Source organism: Dinoponera quadriceps, unplaced genomic scaffold (genome assembly GCF_001313825.1).
Source record: "Dinoponera quadriceps isolate SergipeBrazil2010 unplaced genomic scaffold, ASM131382v1 scaffold690, whole genome shotgun sequence".
Classification (NCBI taxonomy): Eukaryota; Metazoa; Arthropoda; class Insecta; order Hymenoptera; family Formicidae; genus Dinoponera; species Dinoponera quadriceps.
The window spans coordinates 699814-719463 of NW_014555275.1; the positions used below are offsets into that span (position 1 = coordinate 699814).

General features: G+C 45.9%; 1 protein-coding gene across 5 annotated transcripts in view; it reads left to right on the top strand.

Annotated features, from left to right (window-relative positions):
- Positions 1-19650, top strand: part of LOC106743733 (neurexin-1) — a 305519-nt gene that overhangs the window by 129301 nt on the left and 156568 nt on the right. For all 5 annotated transcript variants that reach the window (XM_014617872.1, XM_014617873.1, XM_014617874.1 and 2 more), the window contains exons 4-5: positions 9017-9160; positions 16035-16195. In XM_014617872.1, coding sequence (XP_014473358.1) covers positions 9017-9160; positions 16035-16195 — 305 coding nt within the window. The remainder of the gene's footprint in view (positions 1-9016; positions 9161-16034; positions 16196-19650) is intronic.

Here is a 19650-nt window from a genome sequence, read left to right on the forward strand (position 1 = left end):
TAATGCCGGGTAATTGACATCTCTAATTATCGCTCGCTGGTCCGTTCGCTCGCGACGTCCGAACGACCGCCGGAGGAACCGACGAAGGAACGAGCGAACGAGCGAACGGACGGAGCAACGATCGGACGAACGGTAACGGTTAGAATCGAATTCCCTCCGTAGCGAAGGGCCTCAACTTCGCGCAGCTGACGCGGGAAACGGTATTCGAGGTAACTCCGCGTTACCGCACGTAGTGCGATTTTCGCGTTTCTCGCTGGCGCTCGCTCCGCGTACGTCACCGCGAAGTTTTAGCGGCTAGGATACGGCGATCCGCTCGTATCCCTTTCTCAAACGGGTCCGGTTCCGAGCCCGGGAGGATGGCCGGTGGCCATTAAGACCCTCGACGCGCCGGCCGCAGCGGAGCGTGCGATAGTAAAACGGCGGCTCGTACACACCGCCTTGGTAGTTCCCGGGGTGAGCGATGTCGTCATGTGTCGCGCGCCGACGTGACGCAATATACATGCTAATACGATAGCTTGAGCCGGTTCATGAGGTGGATGCCGGCGGAAAATGTCTCGCCGCGAGATCGTCCCTCTCGCCACGGCTCTTTGACGCTTCGACTACGAAAGACACCGGGCGGCCGACTGCTCGCCCATGAATTTCAAGTAGCGCTTTTTCTGTCAGGCCGGATGAAGTTTCGTAATTGCGAACCGCCAAAAGCCGGTCGCGACCGTCCCCGCGTAATAACGCGGATACGGTGTTATATCGCGTCTCGCGCTTTGCTCGCGCGAAATTCTGAGAAGACGGGCGAACATCGAGCGATAAGAGAGAGAGAGAGAGCGAAATTAGGTCCTTTCGCTGTGTGTGTTTCCGTGGCCAATTCGTAGGAACTCGTCCATAACGAAAATATCGTGAAAACGTGTGCGTAACCTGTATTTGTATTAACACACAACGTCCTGTGCAATCTTCTTGACGTGCTGCCGGAACGTCCGGCAGATCGTTCAAAAGAACCGGCTACGCTACTTGTGTATGGTCCTGCCTTTAATACCGCGAACTTTGTTTTCAACAACGATGCACAGATAAAGAGCTTTATTGTTTTAAGGTATTTTCCCGCGGGCTACAATATTCTCCGCAGTCGTGAACAAAGAGGGTCAGGCTTTACGGTGTTATGTTTACGGCGCGGGCTAGATTTCAACGTGACTTGCGAGGACGGAGCACACAGGCGCTCTTCGGCCGTAATTAAATCGGCAAGAAAGAATTATCTGTTCGACTATCAGCATTGGGGAATCGGAGAGAAGGCAAAAGCAGAGCTGATTTATTATGAAATTTTACGTACCGATGTTGTTAAGGAGGTTCGCTCACTATGTCGTATTTTCAATGGCGCGTCGAGGGGGCCTCCCGTAAATTTACTATTTATTCAAACAAAATCACGTTTCTATTATTTACTTCACTATATAAATAATAAATGTTAATTGATTAAAACGAAGCTAAGGTAAATATGTTACACACAATATTACAATTACGAAAAATATCATTTTGTATTTGTATTATTAATGCACCTCTTGTATTATTAATGCTATATTTATGCATTAGTTGACCTAACAGAGATGCACAGATAATGGAAAGAGATACATAAATAGTAAAATAAATAAAATGGATATAATAATAAAGTAAATAACAATGATTAAATTAGATATGTAAATGTTTAAATATATGCAATATATATATATATATATCTCGAATATTATTATAAATTATAAACTTTCCACCGCTGTATATATTTTCAGACCGAAACGGTCAATAATTCTGAAATTTATCTAAAATATCTGTATATTAGTCTTTAATATTACGAAAGATTTTATACTTTCTACATGTGTTTGCATACGAGTTTGTAATTAAATATCTCGGAAACGATACGATGAAGAGATTATTGAAATTTCTGGTACACATTGTCAGTTCGATTAACTTTTGTATCGTGTATATATCATATCATGTATCATATAGTTTTATCTTTTATCTTTTATGGTCAATCGTTCGCAAACCACCTTTAATAACATTATCGTCACGTTCGAAGTTACGGCTAGGCGAGACGTATCGCGGAACGCTCTCTCACCGACGACGGTGCCTTTCGCGCTGCAAAAATGTGCGAATCGTTTGCGCGGATTAGCCCGGTAATCCTTTAAATGCATGGAGAATACGACGTCGAGGGATTCGGAAGTGCAGGGACTAAATAAATCGGACGACGTCCTTAGGTTTTATCCGCGTGCGCGCTCACCCGGGCCGTCGAGATTTATTAAACCGTATATATACTTCCGCATCCAGTGTCTTAAGCTTAAGCATCAATACGGTTTATTCTGCTCCGGCTAACGAATTTCCGGAAATTTAAGCCAAATAAACGAGCTCCGCCGCTGCTTTGCGAGGAAACAGAACGGACTTGGCTTTTAGAAAGTGGTCAGTTATTGTGTTAAGGTAATATAACATTTCTCTCTCTTCGCTATTTCGATACGTGATGTAATTTTAAATCTTCTCTCTCTCTCTCTCTCTCTTTCTCTCTCTGGTTCCCTCCAGCTCTGTGCACCACATTACATCGTTTAATAGGTTTGACGAAAATTTCGAGATATAACTTAATTCACACCACGAGAAGGCGAGTTTCGAATTGTTAATTGTCATTTAAGCGGTGTCGCATGGAACACGGGCAAAGGGGCGCGCGAATTATTCACGGCATTGTAAATAGATTAATTAGTGTCTCGCGCGAAAGACGTAAGACGAGGTAGGTTGCACGAAGAAAAACAAACTTTGCTCCAAGAGCAACGTTACGTCGAGTTAATTAGTACCTTGGTGATAACGTTTGAAACAATAATCGCGATATTTCAGCGTGATAATTACGATATCTCGCCGTGATGACGCAATTAATCCGATCTGATGCGCTTCCGCATTGAGGGCAAGCCGCGGAGAACGCGGGAATCCGAGAAACGCGGGATCTTCGGGAACCGATGTTTCGACGACGACGACGACGTTGCGATCTTTACGTAACGTCGATATACCGCGCGCTACATCGGCCCGATATCGGGCTTCTTCCCCGGTGTTATTTCCCTCCGTCGGCGCTATCGCGGGCACAGGGGGAAGACCCTTTCGTCCTCTTCCCCGGATATCCTCGGGTTTCTACCCAACGACGTAAGACATTAGACGTCGTGAATATATAGCGTGTTTTTCGCTGACAAGCGAGATTAATCGCGCGAGTCGTCGGTATACGCATATACCCGACGTGACAGGCCGCAAAATCGTCCGGAGGCGCATCTCACGCACGGGGTTCCTCTCTTTATCCTCTCGCGAGTTTCGCTCTTTCCCGAGGATTCGATCCTTTTTTCCCTTTTCCTCGAGTTGCTCTTTAACCGGCGCGACTTTGATTCTCGCGAGGACGACGCTGCGAACACTTCACTTAGCACGAGCGCCCGTTAATTACTACGCGCGAGCGCGCGCGGCTCTTGTTAATTATCCGGCACTTACGTTATACGCGCGAGCACCGCGAAATCGTCCGATCGATTCGGTTGAGACGCCACGAAGTGCCAAATGATCCCCAATGGAGCAAAACCAACCCCGGTACACCAATCTGCTGGATATCGTGTAATTATCTAGGCAGAGCGACGCTCTGTGTGTGTGTGATTTGTGAATGTACGTGAATGTGCGTGAACGCATGCATGTGTGTGTGTGCGCGCGCGCGCGAGCGCGGAATGCCACGTTTTATGGTAATTACCTCGCGCTCATGGCCGACGCTACTTCGCTCCGGCTCGACGGAACATCGTCTGCCTCCCTCTCTCTGTTTTTCCTTCTCCCCCAATCTTTCTGCCTCTTTCTTCCTCTTTCCCGTCGACGACGTCGTTCCCGGCGACTTTGAGAACAAGCCGCGCCCGGTGATCCCTCGACCTAGCCCGCGATAAAAATCCAATTTCTCCGTCGAGCCGCTGGCGACGAGCAGCTGTATCCGCGGCCGCGTGCAAATCCGCGTTGAAAACACGCGGAAGATTATTACGAGACTTCTTTGCTGACTCCTGTAATTCGCCGGTGGATCCCCGCGTCCCGGGTAGCCGCTTGTGAATTTTACGGTTATTCCGTGTAATCGAGGCCGGATCGACGCGCAGATGCGCGCTCGAATAGCCGTCGGGGGATGCTCCCCGTTGAAATTCACATTGCCGATACACCGGAGGGAAAAAATGGAGAGTCTCATTAAAATTGCAGTCATTTCCGTTCCCCGGCCGTATTTCCTTCATTGTTCGCTGTAGTGGCAATATACACGTAAGGTCGTTATTATTAACGCTGCAGTAGCGCTTACAACGAGAAAACGGTTTTCCTGACTATAATTATCATTTCGCTACGCGCGCGCACACACACATACACACACAATGATGTTCTCTATAAAAATACACTAATCGAAGCTAAAATCAAGTTGAAAGAGTTGACGGAGAAAATTAATTCGCCGGCGGGCAACGAATTTCACGCTTTCCCAGCAAAATCTGCCAGCAAAACGTTTCTATCCTGGCGACAAAACTGTTTCTGTTCTAATTACACATATTTCACTAATTTGGTTCCACGCAAACGAAATTTTATCACCGTCGCAACGAAACACGCGGTAACAAACGATGCGTTTCCTCTGCAACAGCGGAATTATTCTCCTCCGTGTTTAATTCCAGGTTTGCGTTTAGCAAACCGACCGTTCGGGATCTTTCAGTTTCGTCGATTTCAGAAAAAATCAAACTTGCTAAATCGGATGAAATTTCGCAATTGCAATTCCCGTACGCCGGATCGTCGGATATTTGCACGCAGTTTATGCGAGAAAATTCCCCGACGACCTCTCCCCTCTATTTTTTATTCAACGTAGTCAGAAACACTTTTCGAACGTGGAATCGCGACTATAGGCGGGCCACCCTATGCATTTCACAGGGCACCGACTCGCGCGAGATTCCGACCGGAGTGTCTCCCGGGTTAACTTCGAGAGACACTATCGAGTTCTTCGCGTGCGCCTTCTTTCTCGACCGCCCCTCCTCTCTCTCTCTCTCTCTCTCTCTCCTTGCATCTTTTATCGCGCGTCGAAGAATACCGTTGACAAAGTCGCGCATAAATCGCGGCTAAGTGCGCGGCCCAGCGTCCGGGCCGATATACGCGCCTTCGCTAATCCGTATTAATCGCCAGCCATTCATTAGGAAGTCAGCAATGGGTGCCGCGTAATTCTGCACCTGGCGCACTCCCGCGATCAATCGCGCGCGCTCGCTCGCTCCCTCGCGGCGCACCCCTCTTACCATAAATCTTACCGCTAAACTACGACTATACACCCGCGGAAGACAATGACCAAGTAAGCACGACAGCAGACCGAACAGCACGCTGTGTGTCCCTACAAGGGAGGCTCCGAAGAAATGTGTCTTGGCGGGTCGCTCGATGAGGGATAACGTCGCTACGTGCGCTCCGAGTGTGTACCTATCGCTACCGCCGGCAAAGTTTCACTTTTTACGAGGAACTCGTCAATCGTTATTGATCAAAGTGACTCGTTACCGTCACCCGTGTTGCGAAATAAATTTGCCACCGTTATCGCAGTTCAAGAAACAACAAGTCGTTACGATTTCCGCCGTTACTTTCCTCAACAAGCTCCCCTTTTTACGACACGCTACCCCGAATAAAGTAAAACCGCAGTGAAAAGCGCATTGTAAAATTTTCGCGGTAAATTTCTCGCGTACCACGTGCGCTGATTCAACCGTATTGTGCTTAGATTATTTCAATATTTACGGCGCAATATTTTACGTTGAGTCGATACCCGATATGTGTGAGTGTTAAAATCACGCGTTTCATTCAGTATCGGTTAACATATCACGGATATTAATCCTTGTTTGAATTTTTCACGCGACATTTATGTTACCTTACGACATATTTGCCTTGTATTAAATCGAACGTGGAAGTTCGTGCGGACCGTTCGGAACATGTGGAATGTGTTGAATTCAACACGAAATACTTTACAGTGTTAATATAATGTGAAAGCAACCGTGTTAGCCTTACTCGCGAAATGTAACAGCGTTATCCTTACTCTACTGATGAAAAGAGAAATAACGCCGTTACCAAGCCGTTACTGAAGAGAACGTCACTTGCGGTAACGACGTTACGAGTAACGTGTCACCTCTCTCAAGCTTGCCTATCGCCCGAGCGAAAATCAAATCCAACTAAATCGTTTCAGAGCCTGCCTCCTTCTCGCGGCTCTCCGGGGACTCGACGCACTCTTTCCTCGGGATTCGTCCCTTCCTCGCGCTTGCAATTTTCTCGCCGTCCTCTATCTCGCACTCGTTAAGCGTCAAGATCCGCTCATTTCGAGCTCGTCATCGTCCGCGGCAAACAAGTCTCCGGCGCTCTTTATCCGACTCTCGAGAGGAACGGGGACACTTAATCGGATCTTGAGATTCCGTTCGAGAAAGGTCTTTCGGTCTAACGTTTGCACCTCTGTCCTCCTCTCTCTCTCTCTCGATCCTCACCGTTATTTTCCATCTTCCATTGTTACCGCGCCGTGAAACAAAGGTAAACGCGGAGTCACGCGGTCGCGCGTAAGACGGCGCTTAATGGTGCTGGCGAGTCGCCAAATCACACCGCTGGCTCGAATGCACCGATTGAAATGTTCATTACCGTCGCAAATCGTCCGGTCGATCCGCGAGAGGAAGACCCGGCTACGCTACACGCAATAACACGAAATCGTTTGAGCGATATAATTCTCGCTCGGCGAGAAGCGTGTCTCAGTGAAATAAATGCTCTTATCGATCGTTTAATCGACACTTGAAACGCAAACATGACCGAAAGATCGACGATCGACATTAATCGTCACGACGATGAAATATTACAAAATAATCCTTGTTCTGAAAGAATACCGACCACATTCGACGTTCGCCGGAAGCGCGAGAATGTCAGCTTCCCGGCAGCGTTTACTTCGCGTCGCTTCGACTCCGAGAAGCGGAGGTATCGACCAGAGAATCGAACGGCACGCTCGATCGCTTCGGCGCGGCCGGGCGGCGCAGTGGCGACATCTGTCACGTGGCGCACAACGTCATCGTGCGAATGACCGCGCGGAATCTGACGCGACGCGTGAGTGGGGGCAGGTCCGCGCGTTCCGAGCTGTGTACGCGCGCTACGTGATGGAATGCGGCGTTTGTTAACTTCCGCGTTGTCGCAGGTCAGGAAGCCGTCGCTGCCCTCATCCAAGGCCCATTCATCCCACTGCCGCGCGCGCCAGCGGACGTTGCCTATATCGTACAGCGTCGTGGCGATACAGAGTGCGAGTCGGCTGTGACTTTAGAGGAATGTAATGGCTGAGAATGAAAGGAATAAGAAACGAGATCGCTATTTTTACTGTTTTCCGATGAATCTTTGCTTGTCATCCTTGACAATTTCAAGGTTTTTTAATAATTATCGATCGATTTAAACTGACTTTCACTTATACGTTGACGATTATCAGATATTTTGAAGGTTAACTTTCAGCTAACTACCAAGCTTTGTAAGCACACGAGTTATAAGGAATGAGAATTTTTTCGACGGAGTATTCCTCTAATTGTAGTTTCTTATTACTTTATTGTAGATTGAAGCAGGATTGACCCTGGACGCTTACGATAACGAGCGCAGAGCGGGTGAGATTAGATTAGATCTGCACTCGCTCCGTTCCTGTTGTCTGATAACCGTAAGAACAAAGCAAAAGCCGACCGTGGAATATAACAGTTATAGATAGGAGTGTGTACTATTCTTTCGAATTCTGACCTTATTCGTTCTGCACTCGTTATCGTAAACACCCATGTGTCGAAATTTGATTGCTTGCTCCTAATTTTTTGCATTGAATTCTTCGTTATTCTTCCTTATTCCTTTCATTGTATCGGAATTAATCCGCGAATGGAGCGGTGCAGAGACGCGCAACAAAAAGCGATCTCCTCGGCGTACGATCTCGCGCCCACCTCACCGTCGTTCCTTTATCGACGACCCCGAGGACGACACGCGGCCGTGGCTGCGGCCGAACGTCGCGATGGATTCGAATCGGGAAACTCAACTGCGTGCTCTGCCTATCTATCCATCTCTGTCTCTCAGTCGTGACGGATACCGCCTGGATTCTCTGCCTTCGTCCTTTTTTAACGGCAACGATAACGAGATCGATATTATTGCTGCAGATGTTGGGGGCGGAGGAATAATCCGTAAAAAGGCGCATTTCCTCGCTCGATCGAACGAGCACGGCTAATCTATTTGTTGTTTCATCGTTCGACGGCGAGTACCTTTTTAGTATCGCTCTGGCGCACAGTTCTCGGCGAGCAGGGTAATAGCCGAGTCGAAACTTTCGGACGAATTAATTTACGTTGTCGGCAAATATGGTAATTGTACACTTAACTTGTAATCAGCGCAGCTTGTAATTAATATTCAACGTTAACGTGCTTTCATATTACCGTAGGAATCTTAATGGAATGTGAGAACGGTAATCAAATATATGCGCACTGAAAAACCGAGAGTGTTATTTGAAAGCGCATATGCGTGTAATTTAGCTGACATTCTTTTTACGCGTCTCTATAAATCGTAACATATTTTTCAAGCGTGTTAATTCAGTACGTTTAAGCGTGTCGATGAAACACATTTAAACGTATTAGTTTAATTTAATCAGTCAACGTGTATTAATTTAATACATTTAAATATGCTCAGTCAAGTTGCGAGTATATATTTTTTTTAATTGATTCGACGGTGCTCGTTTTTGAAATTCTTAAATCTACGCGTCACTGTCTCTTTCGGCTCGTTCGGCCGCGCTGAAAACAAAACGCCACGATGAATCCGCCCTCGTCGAATCTCTTCGAGAGGTGCGTCGCGTCCGAAATGAAAGGTTTTCACGGCGCTTATTACGGCGATTCGCGAATTACGAGAGAAAGTCGCGGAACCGTCTTGTCGTTTATTACGGTTTCGCGAAGATGAAAGAGATATTTAGTCGCGCAGCGAATTGAACGATTCATTAACCGGGACGACCCTTTTTTTCTGTTTCTTGTTGCAGACAAAGCACCCTCGGAAGCGTCCTTCAGAGGGACCGAGTATCTCACGATAGACTTGAGCAAAGGGGACCCGGTGCTCAGTACACAGGAATCCATAAGCCTCCAGTTCAAAACGAGACAGCCGAACGGACTTTTATTTTATTCCGGTAAGTGCTCACCGTGCTTATATATGTGTGAGAATGTGTATGTCTGTCTGCGATTTCCTCCGCTGTAATAACTTTCCCTCAAGTGGCGTTTTCATTTCCACTTGCGAATTTAGTTGCCGAATACGCTATCGTTGCTCGACGAGCGAGAGAACGCAGCGCGATTCTCGGTGAACACTTAAGACGAAAATATCGATGGGTTGTTGGTCAACCGTTTCAAAATTGTACAAATCATTGTGCGGGTCGCAACGAAATCACCGACAATACGCTGATAGAGAAATATTGTTACCATACCAATTATATCTTCGACATCAATTATATTTTTTGTTCTTCTTATGAGAGAAGTGGTAGCGATATGCATATGTAATTATTGGACAAATAGTTGTATACACTAAAAGAAAAAAAAATAACCTCGTCAAAAAATAATAGTAATTTCCGACGCAAAATGTATATTTTATTGTTCTAATAAGAAACTTAGTAGTAGCAATATGTATATAAAGTTATTATTATTAGTATTGTTGTATTTTTATTATCTGAAAATAGCGTCTGCTACAACAGTGGGTTGAGGAATTATAATTATTTCATTATGTGATTATAGTCACAAATATGAAAATATTTTTCTGTCAGTGTAGCTGTAAATTTTCTAAGATAATAGAAATACGCTTCCAAGTCCAAAAGAAAGAGAAAGAGAGAGAGATAGAGAGAGAAATACGGAAGTATCCGAAACGCTCGGTCGGATGAACGCTGCTCGCCTAGCGTAGAGATTTCGCAGTGAGATTTTTGTTTCCGGGAGCGAACTATCGATCGTAGAAACGGACGATTAATCGAAAACAATTCGGGGGGGGGGGGGNGCCACAATAGAGTTGCATTTAATCGAGTAACTTGCGGACGGCCGGATATCCTTCGAGCGAATGCAGATAGACAATAGCGTCTTGGACAATGGTCGCATATTAAATCTTTGCGATAACTCCTTCTCTCGTGGCGACATTATAGCCAATTAGAACGTTCCAGTGGTACGGGTCGGCCGGAAGCGCGGCCAACCAGAGAAATTTTCCTTCTCTCTTCTTCCCCCCCCCTTCCTCCTGGCCACTTCTTCCTCCTTTCCATTTACTATTCTCATCGCTCCTCTTCTCTCCCCCTCTTCCTCCTCCTCTGCTTCCGCCTCCTTTTATTTTAGAACGCTATTGCACCGGCTTTTACTTGACCTCGATTAATCTTGGCTCCAAAAGTGTTTCGCGTTGAGCTTCCCTGGGCCGGTTCTCGCATCCTCCTCCTCTCCGCCTCCTCTTCCTTCCGCTATGCGTTATCGGCTTAAATTATCGAGAACTGATCGTTCAATTGATTTATCTCGCATCTCGCTTCAAAGTGCGCGCATCACGGCGCGCCGTCTGCGACGGCGATTCCCTGGGCGGGAGGTGTGCGAGTTAAAAGCGGAGTCGATTCGGGACGGACGGATGTTGCACGTCCTCTCGAATCAGATCCTCGATTTATCACGGCCTCCGCCGATCTTATCCGGCGCGTTAACAACGCGGGCGCTCGCATATTGCGGGCGCGCATGAACGCACCGGTTCACCGAGTATACTTACGTAATGAAGGGCGAAATCAGTGCAAGACGGCCGAGAGACTGCTGCACCGTCCTCCGCAGTAAAAGGAGGAGTTTGCACCTCCGGTTGCAGCGGCAACTCGAAACCTATATATCGGAGCCGCAATGCCGTACCACACACACCCACACACACACACACTTACACATATACACGATCACGTGCACACATACACACACACGCGCGCACACATACTTGTACAGATTCCACACACGCGGCACTCGTTTCTACCTTGCATCTCCGCGCTCGCCCCCAGGTCGCTCGTTTGTTCCCGAGATAAGCTATAATGCGGCCGTAGTCGTGCATATGGATTATGCGTATTTCCACAGTGCGGTACGCAATGAACATCGCGTAACTTTCGTTCTTCAAGATCGCGAAATCGCTATCCGCCACTCGGCCGCCGCCTCTCCCTCGCGGCCGGAATAACTTCCTTCGAAAGTTTTCGTTCTCTTCCGGCGCCTCTCTCTCTCTCTCTCTCTCTCTCTCGGCGTTTATACTGTTCTTGTATACGCGCGTCTCCTCCGCGTGCCTCTAACTGGCTCGCGTTGCGGTGCTGCGATGCGTTAAATCCGCATCGAAATTGTTTCGCTCGTCCGCCTTCGGTAGTAACTAGTCTGCAACACGGTTATGCAAAGATATTTCTCGAATATAATGGCTGGGATTTGGGGATTCGAGCGGCCAGCTCTCGTCCAGGGAATAGCGCCGGCCGAAATACACTCGCTACAACGAATAACAATTTCGCGATTGCCCGTGTACGTGTGTACTCGTCTAAATGTTATTCGCGAGTGACACAATTATTAATCGCGTCCTAAAAATCTCGCTCGTCTTTCGGCGTGTAAAATATTCGCCGCGCGCGGAAACGATTCGCTCGATATTCGCAGGTAATATTACAAAGGTAATTGTGTTTTTTTCATATCCTCACGAATACCTCGAATTACTCGCGTACGTGTACGCGTACGTGTAATCCCTTTATACCCGGGACAAGAGGACCGTGTCGGGAAACGGCCGGGCGAGGGGGGGAGGGAGGGGACAATAAAATGAAGATAAAAAGGTTACTTAAGCTAAAAATGCAACAATTTACCCGTTATTCCATGCACGAGAGAGATGAGATCGAATGATAATATACTTATGCGACACAATTTGTATCTTTCCGCGCGTAGGGGAAATTTGCGCGAGAATTAGTGCCGCAATTGTGGTAACGTAATAACGAAATCTATGGAAAACCAAATGTATATTCCGAAGCTTTGTTTATACAGGATTCGTTGGGCAGCTTTTTCCCGATAACGGGCCGTTTTATACATTTCCTCGGTACCGAGAGACCTTCGTAAGAGATAACGATGGAAATCTCTTATTCTCGGAAAATTAGCCCTGAGGATCGACGCAAGTCGTTATATCGCCTTCGAAATGGGACGGTCAAGAAATCGCATGCAAGGGGTAAATCTGTAGAAATCCGAGGTTCCGAGTTCCACTAGCTGATCGACAGGACACGTCAAGACCCAAATTGTCCGTTGCGCTAGGAATTACCTTAAAGGTTTTCTTAACGATTTGATTGAGTCAAAATTGCCCCCTACTCCTTCTCCTCTGTCCTTTCTAAAGAAGTATATCTATTGTGAAGTGAGACTAAATCGAATTTTTTCCACATACATTATATAAGCTGTCCCGAAATTAGACCGACAAACTTCGGATGCTTATTAAGAACATCAAGTAATTTTTATCCATGTCCGCAAAGGAGCCGCTTTGCCGCAACATGGAAGAAAAATACTGTCGAATCAATAAAATTTCCAACAGCAGCGCAATTGGAGCAGATCTCCTTGATTCAATGGTAAATATCATTAAAGCTACTACGTTGTGTATTGTTTCAATAAATAAAGTATTAGTTTGAATGATATCGCAATTGAATCAAGAAGATTTACTGCAATTACGCGTGCTGTTGGAAATTCCATCGATTCAACAGCATTTTTTTCCACGTAAAGTAAATTATTTACAGCAGTTGTTCGAGGTGTCCATTTACTTCAATTCAGAGATAATGGCAATTTTTTATGGATTTTATTATTGTCTTTTGATAAAAAAAATTTTAATAAACAAGCTTTATTAAATTGAAGATTTTTGGGAATTTTCAAACAGGTGGAATTAATATTGCTTGTTATTAACTCAGGAGTTCAATATCACAGCGTTTTTTTTTGTTATTTACCCGAAATTCGTTCTCAAAATAGAAATTTTTTCTTCTGATAAACTGGCCGACCGACATTTTATTTATAGGGAAATTAGACGTGTAAATGACTAACATTTCAAACAACTGCTGTAAATAACTCTAGTGCCAAAACAGCTCATTTGCGGACATGAGCTGTTGTCGACAAAAATTTGGTGTCGTTTTAGTGTCCCTCATAAGCATCCGAAGTTTGTCGATTCTAATTTCGGGACATCCTATATAATTGCGCAAACGTATTAATATTCAAATGACACTGTCTACCGAAATCCGTGCTTTGGCTTTTAGACGCTCGTAAATTCTCCCTTCCTTTAGACCAAGTACGAACAGCCTCTCAATATTTTAAAACATTTCCCTCAACCCCTCTCCTCTCTGTCCTTTCTCTCTCTAATTAGTCGGCACCCTAATCAACCATAAGAGAAATAACTGTTACAGAAATGCCATATTATTCTTCTCCGAATTTGGATGAAGTGAATGAAAAGAACGTTGGCAAAACTGTGGAAAACCAATCCGCAAGAAGGTCGGCTCCCGCGTTGGGGCCGACCTCAGCAACGAATTATCTCAAAGTCCCTTCGACGCGCGTTAAAATAAAAAGGAACAATTTTTTAGAGAGGGCAAAGGTTTACCTTCGGAGACCGTTCGGATCGGGGAACGAGTAATCGCGGCGGAAACGAGCTGGCTGCCGATTTCCCGCCGGATCCCGCGGCGCCACACGGGCGTTATCTTCGCCGGCGCGTAACGCGCGCGTTATCTCGTCGTCCGTTTTCAGATAGCGATCCGAGCGTTGTGCAAATAAACGGACCACGCGGCGACGGCGAGCGCGGCAACGCGATACGCGCGTAATGCACTTAGGCGCATGCAAATGCGCGGACTCTGCGCCGCGTCGCGCCGCATCGCGCCGGCGGCAATTAAGTCCGAAGTACCGTCTGCATCTTTTATACGCTCCAGTCCCCGGCCTGCCCGCGAGATAATTAGTATGCGGTCGCGGCCCGATTTTAAAGCGACTGCGGTAATATCCGAGGGTGGCGTTTGCGAGATTCACGAGCGTAACGACACGTCCGCGCGCGGCGCCCGTTTGCGCGCCACCGGTACCTCTTTACGCTCCCCCTTTGCCGCGCTGCTCTTGTCCGCGAAGCTGTGGGAATAATAGCTATTATTATATCAGCTCGAGGGGGGAGAGAGAGGGGCGAGCGGGAGGGGGAGGGACGAAACGCATATACGGAATCTTAATTTATTCGCCGGCGTCCACGTCAGATCGTTATTTTTTGCACTCTCGATCCTGTCCGAGTGGAGAAACGCCGATCGCACTCGCGTGAGCAAATATTTTCCGGCATACACACACACACACACACACATACGCGATTTTTCACAAATAATTTTGCATAAATCTCAGCGTCGACGACTTCGCTCCATGTACGATTGCATATATCGGTCTTCAGTTAGAAAGGCACTGGTTTATAAATTACGTACGGAGAATATAACTTCATTTAGGATGGATTGATGATATATCGACGAAACTGTTACTTTATTAACAGATGAAATTTGGAGGAGGTCCAACGTTAATGTTCATTATTATGTACACTGGGCCTTGAAAGGTTAACCGCGAAAATACACTCTCTTTTTCTCTCTCCCTCTCTTTTTTTTTTTATTTATTAATGTTCCGAATATTAGGAGAGCAATAACCCAGATTCCTTTATGAAAGTTTCACACGCAACATTCTTATCTCTCATAAAAACACTCGAGGAACACCTGATTTATTTGATGTACCATCAAGCCGTACCGAAATGTTCAAACGCTCTTTACGTTGTTGCGCTACCAGATTATGGTGCGGTCTACCCTCTGAGATACATAATGCACGAAACACAGTTTGGGAGAATTTAACACAGTCTTTTATAATTTTTTATTAGAATGAGACGTATACAACTACCCTGTTTACAGTCTTCTGGGATTATGGCTTTTCCTTCCTCAACATTGCCTTACCAATACTTTCCATGCACTCCGCTTATTTCCCTTAATTGATCAACCGATTTGTATCTACATGTTCACTTAATCTATTGCCTCGACATACCTGACCTTTCGATTGATTGTCTTAACCTAAATTATAACGTTCGTGATTTAAATTAATGATTGCTACATACGTATTACCTTTATCGGCTTTACTCTCGTAAAGATATTATTTCAATTTGAATTTTATGTTACTTTATAGTTGTGCTTGAACGGAATCTTCCCAAGACGTGTAATAAATAATGCTCTCCTCTCCTCTCTCTTCACCTCTCTCTCTCTCTCTCTCTTTCTCTCTCTCTTCCTCCACCCGGAATCGTCTTAATCCTCCGACTAGTTACAAGTACTACGACATAATCCGCGAGGATTTCCAAGAGCGGACGCCGAGCGATAATTATTAACGACGACCGCCGGCGGACGTTTTAACCGGACACCCGGATACTAAGTGCCTCGAAACTGACGGTTAAGCGGCCACGTAATCGATTTGCACGCGTCGCTTCGCGATGTGATCCGCCGGGTGAGTTTGACGACCACGACGCGCCCCGGGAAAAATGGGCCGAGGGCCGCGCCGGGGAGGGGGAGGGAGGCGATGTACATCATCGCGTCCGTGCGCGGTGCGCGTGTCGCCACGGGAGATTAAAAAGTTACAACGGAATCTGCGCTCGCGTTGCCGGTCTCTTTTTTTTTCCTCCGCTCTCTTCCAAAAAGCGCGGTGCGGCCGACGTTAACGGGTAAAAATGCGGAATCGCGCCCGATGGACGATAATGTACCACCCATCGCTGGTATCCTCCCCCCTTTCCCTTCCTCCCCCCGTCGCTGCCGCGTTACACAGAGGCGAGTTCGTGACGTTTCGTAGGTTTTACGCTTTTTTCACCGATTTCGCCGTCGGCCGTCGTCAGTCGCGTTAATTCAACTTCGGTGTGTGCGAGCGCGCGCGTTATTATCCGTTCTCGAAGCAGAAAGAACGGCGAAGGGGGTGTGAGAAGATAAGGATTCCCCAGGCGCGAACGAGACGCTGTTCGCGCGTACACCGCCGCGCGACTTCATTAGTCCCCGTTTTTAATTACAGGAGAGGGCGATGATTATCTCACCGTGTCGCTGAGAGACGGAGGCGCCGCGGTCGGGATGACACTGGCCAAAGGAAGATTGGATCTGCACATAAAGCCGACCAAAGTGCGGTTCGACGATAATCAGTGGCACAAAATCTCCGTCCACAGGAAGGTTCAAGAGGTAAGGATCGTTCCTTTTTTGTCGTCTTTGTTTCTGTCTTTCCTATTCGGCCGATTCAGACGAGCGCGGCCGACGGATCGCTCGTTGCAGGAATGTTCGATCGGACGCATTGAACTTCGGTAAAGTCTCAACATTTGCCAAGCCATGCCTCATCGCTCTTTCTAATCGTCCCCGACGTGTTTAGATATGGTATGATAATAATTGTCTAAATTGTCGAACTGTCGAAATAGTAGATTGATCGAATAATCAACACAGTGAAATAAGAAACCTTCAAACTAACTTTGAATTATAAATTAAGATTAATTAATTGAGTTAAAATTAAAATTAGTTACTTTCGACGTTAATTATATATTTTCTTTTTATTTTTCCGATAAGGAAGGGTAATAGTAATAATGTGCATATAAAGTTAATATTTCATTGAAGCTGTGCTAACAATGATTACAAAGCTATGTGAATTTTGGCCTGGTAAATGTTAGGGCTTTATTAAAGAGGCTTTATTGAAGCCTTGATGTACGTTGGAGCGACGGATAGGCGTGTCTCTGACATTAATGTCGAATAATGTCGACGGGAGCGCAAAGATAATGCCCGGCCATATGAGTTATCTCCCTCGATGGAAGGCCGGCCGATATATTCGGCGAGCGAACGTACGATGCGTCGTCTAAGTCTGGGCGCTGCCAGCAGCTTGTCCTTCCGCTTTTAAATGTCCAATTTTAATGGCCGGAAAGTGGAAAATCCGATGCAGTCCGGACGCTGAAGGCGTTAAATTTTCACACTGTCGCGATCCAAATGGATCGGCGAACGGACGTGAGAGCAATTTCGTTAATACCGTGGGTATACACCGGCATTCATCGCATATTACGCACCATAGGATAGATAACGCAATTATTTGCGCGCTGCCATCGCGAGTTCCGCGAGTCCCGGTACGACGTGAGTTTATCAGTTTATCGCGACGATATATCGGCGGCCCTTGCCGGATCGCAAAGCATGTCGCAAGTACGTTGCGATAATTAACTGTAAACCGTAGTTCGCTTCGTTAACCCGCAGTGAGCGGTCGCGGCTACACGTCAGCGTTTTGCCTCACCTGCGTATTCGTCTGTCTTGTTCTTTAACACGAGCGACGCTCGAGATCTTCATATAACAAGACATAGACGTTGAATATGGCGAGACAGCGAAGCGTTAATCTGACGTTCGCGCGATTAACTTCAGCTTGAATTTCATTTCAGTTCGACTTGTTTTTATTTCTAATATCGGCCCGGGGAACTAAAATTATGATAGGATCGAAAAGTGGCATGGCGTTGGTAATGCAACAATTTATTTGTTATTTCGCGCATGTGAGATCGTATAAAATAAATGTAAACGACGCGAAAGTGGAGAAAAATTAATTGAAATATATAAATATATATAATAGATTTATGTAACACATATACATAATATAATATCTTTTATATATCCGTACGTGGAGGAAAATATTTACAAAAATTGATATCGAGGTTACAGCGCGATAACGAAATTTACATGTCAAATTCGATCAAACGATAAATCGAACAGATTAACATAATGTGGACTGGTCTGTTGCGAAAGGAAATTTTACAAAATGGTTTACCGTGATGATAACATGAATTTTGCCGGACGGGATCGAATAAAAATAAATCGCAAAATTTAATACGATATAGATTGTATTTAAATGAGATGGGAGAGATATTTACAAAATCAGTATTATCCTGGCTATACGACACGATGATAAAGAGTTTTAATGAACGTTAATATTATTTTACTGTCAAGTGACACTTGTAGAAAAATCAATTGTTAAAAGGGTAATGCAGAAGAATGCATAATAGAAGAATAGAAGAAGAAAGAAAAATGCAATTTAAATTCTTAAGATGCAAAAGTGCAGACGACCTCAATTATTCGCCCGTTGCACAAAGTGTGCAGCGTTAACAGAAGGCGCGATCGGTCGAGGGGACCCCCTGCACACCAGTTGGATTTTCTAAGCTTATCTATTTCTGCCCAGTCGTTCGTTATCTTGTATCGGGTAGGGAATGCGCCACTCCGTACACGGTCGCGATTTAGGGGCTGCGGATGTGCAGCGCGTGAATTAGGTCGAGAACAGCGTATAGTCCGGACTAATGTCCGCGGCTGCTTGGATAATTTTCCCGAGCACACGCTCTTCTCTCGAGTCGCTTCCGCAGCTGTGTAAACGAGCTATCGATTTCCCGGGCGTGTGCCGAAAGATCGTCTCCCGCTACTCTTCAGACCACCGAAATATTTAGCAGACAGGGTAACCCAAGGGTTCCGTAGTTCCCACGAAGGCGCACGTTTGGAAGTGTCTAATTATAGGTATCATTAGCGAAAATATTTTTAATTGACTCGTAGTCTCCCCACGAGAGTGAAAACGGACACTTGTGACGAGCAGGAGCGGGGGAGGAGGTAATAAAGGAAAAAATCTCGGAGAAGGTCAAAATATGAAGAACCTTGAAAAATGAGTGAAACTCGCGTGCATTCCGAAAAGACACTTGAAGAATTCAAACTGCTCAATCAGCCGTGTACCACGAAGTCGTGGCGAAATCTATCGCAGGAACGTAGCTTAAATATTTGGAGTAAGCCGTCGCGCTTTCTTTTTAATCTATGCATTCTTAGAGATCCCTTTACTGGAGGAAAAAAAGGGGGAAGAAAAGAGAGGCATTGTCATTCCTGGCGATGATCTCTTCTTGTCGTTCCAACAAAAAAGTAGTAATAGCAATATGCATCACTACATGCGATTGTAGTTATTGGCGTTACTACAAATTATAAATTTCCTCTATTTTCCGAACAAAATGGTCAATATGATTTTGAAATTTATGAATAATTTCTGAATAAATTTAATCCTTGATGTCGCAACAGTTTTTCATTAAAATTCGAACCGTAGCTTAGAAAGAATTGAAGGTAAAAATAAGACATTAATCCCAAGGAATACGAATAAAAAGTTTCGTCTTTAGTTGCGAATACTTCAGCTTCCGAATGGCCGACTTACAATTGTGCCGATAATTACGTCACATTTAAATCCATGTATAATTGCAAGATTCAACTAATTCTTAAAAGAAAAAGCTCATTTCATGCTACATAACAATCGGAATTCTTATACTTCAGCATTGACCGATTCCTTCCCTCCTCCTTCTCTCTCTCCACCTAACCACAAGACTTCGTGTGTTCCCGCGACCCCTCCGGACCGCTGAAACGGCTAATTACCGCTCCCCGCCGACTATGATTGGCGCGTTAACGAGTCGGCGATTTACAAGCAACGATAACACGATATCCGCTCGCGTAGTCCGCCGTGAGTTCGCCCGCCGGGACGACCGGTTTTTACGGCGCTGATAGCCCGGGGAGAGGGGGGGGAATAAATTTCGGCACCGCCGCAAATTGTGTGTCCGACAGACACACACCGTGGCATACCGTGTACCGGAAGACACGGCGGCGGG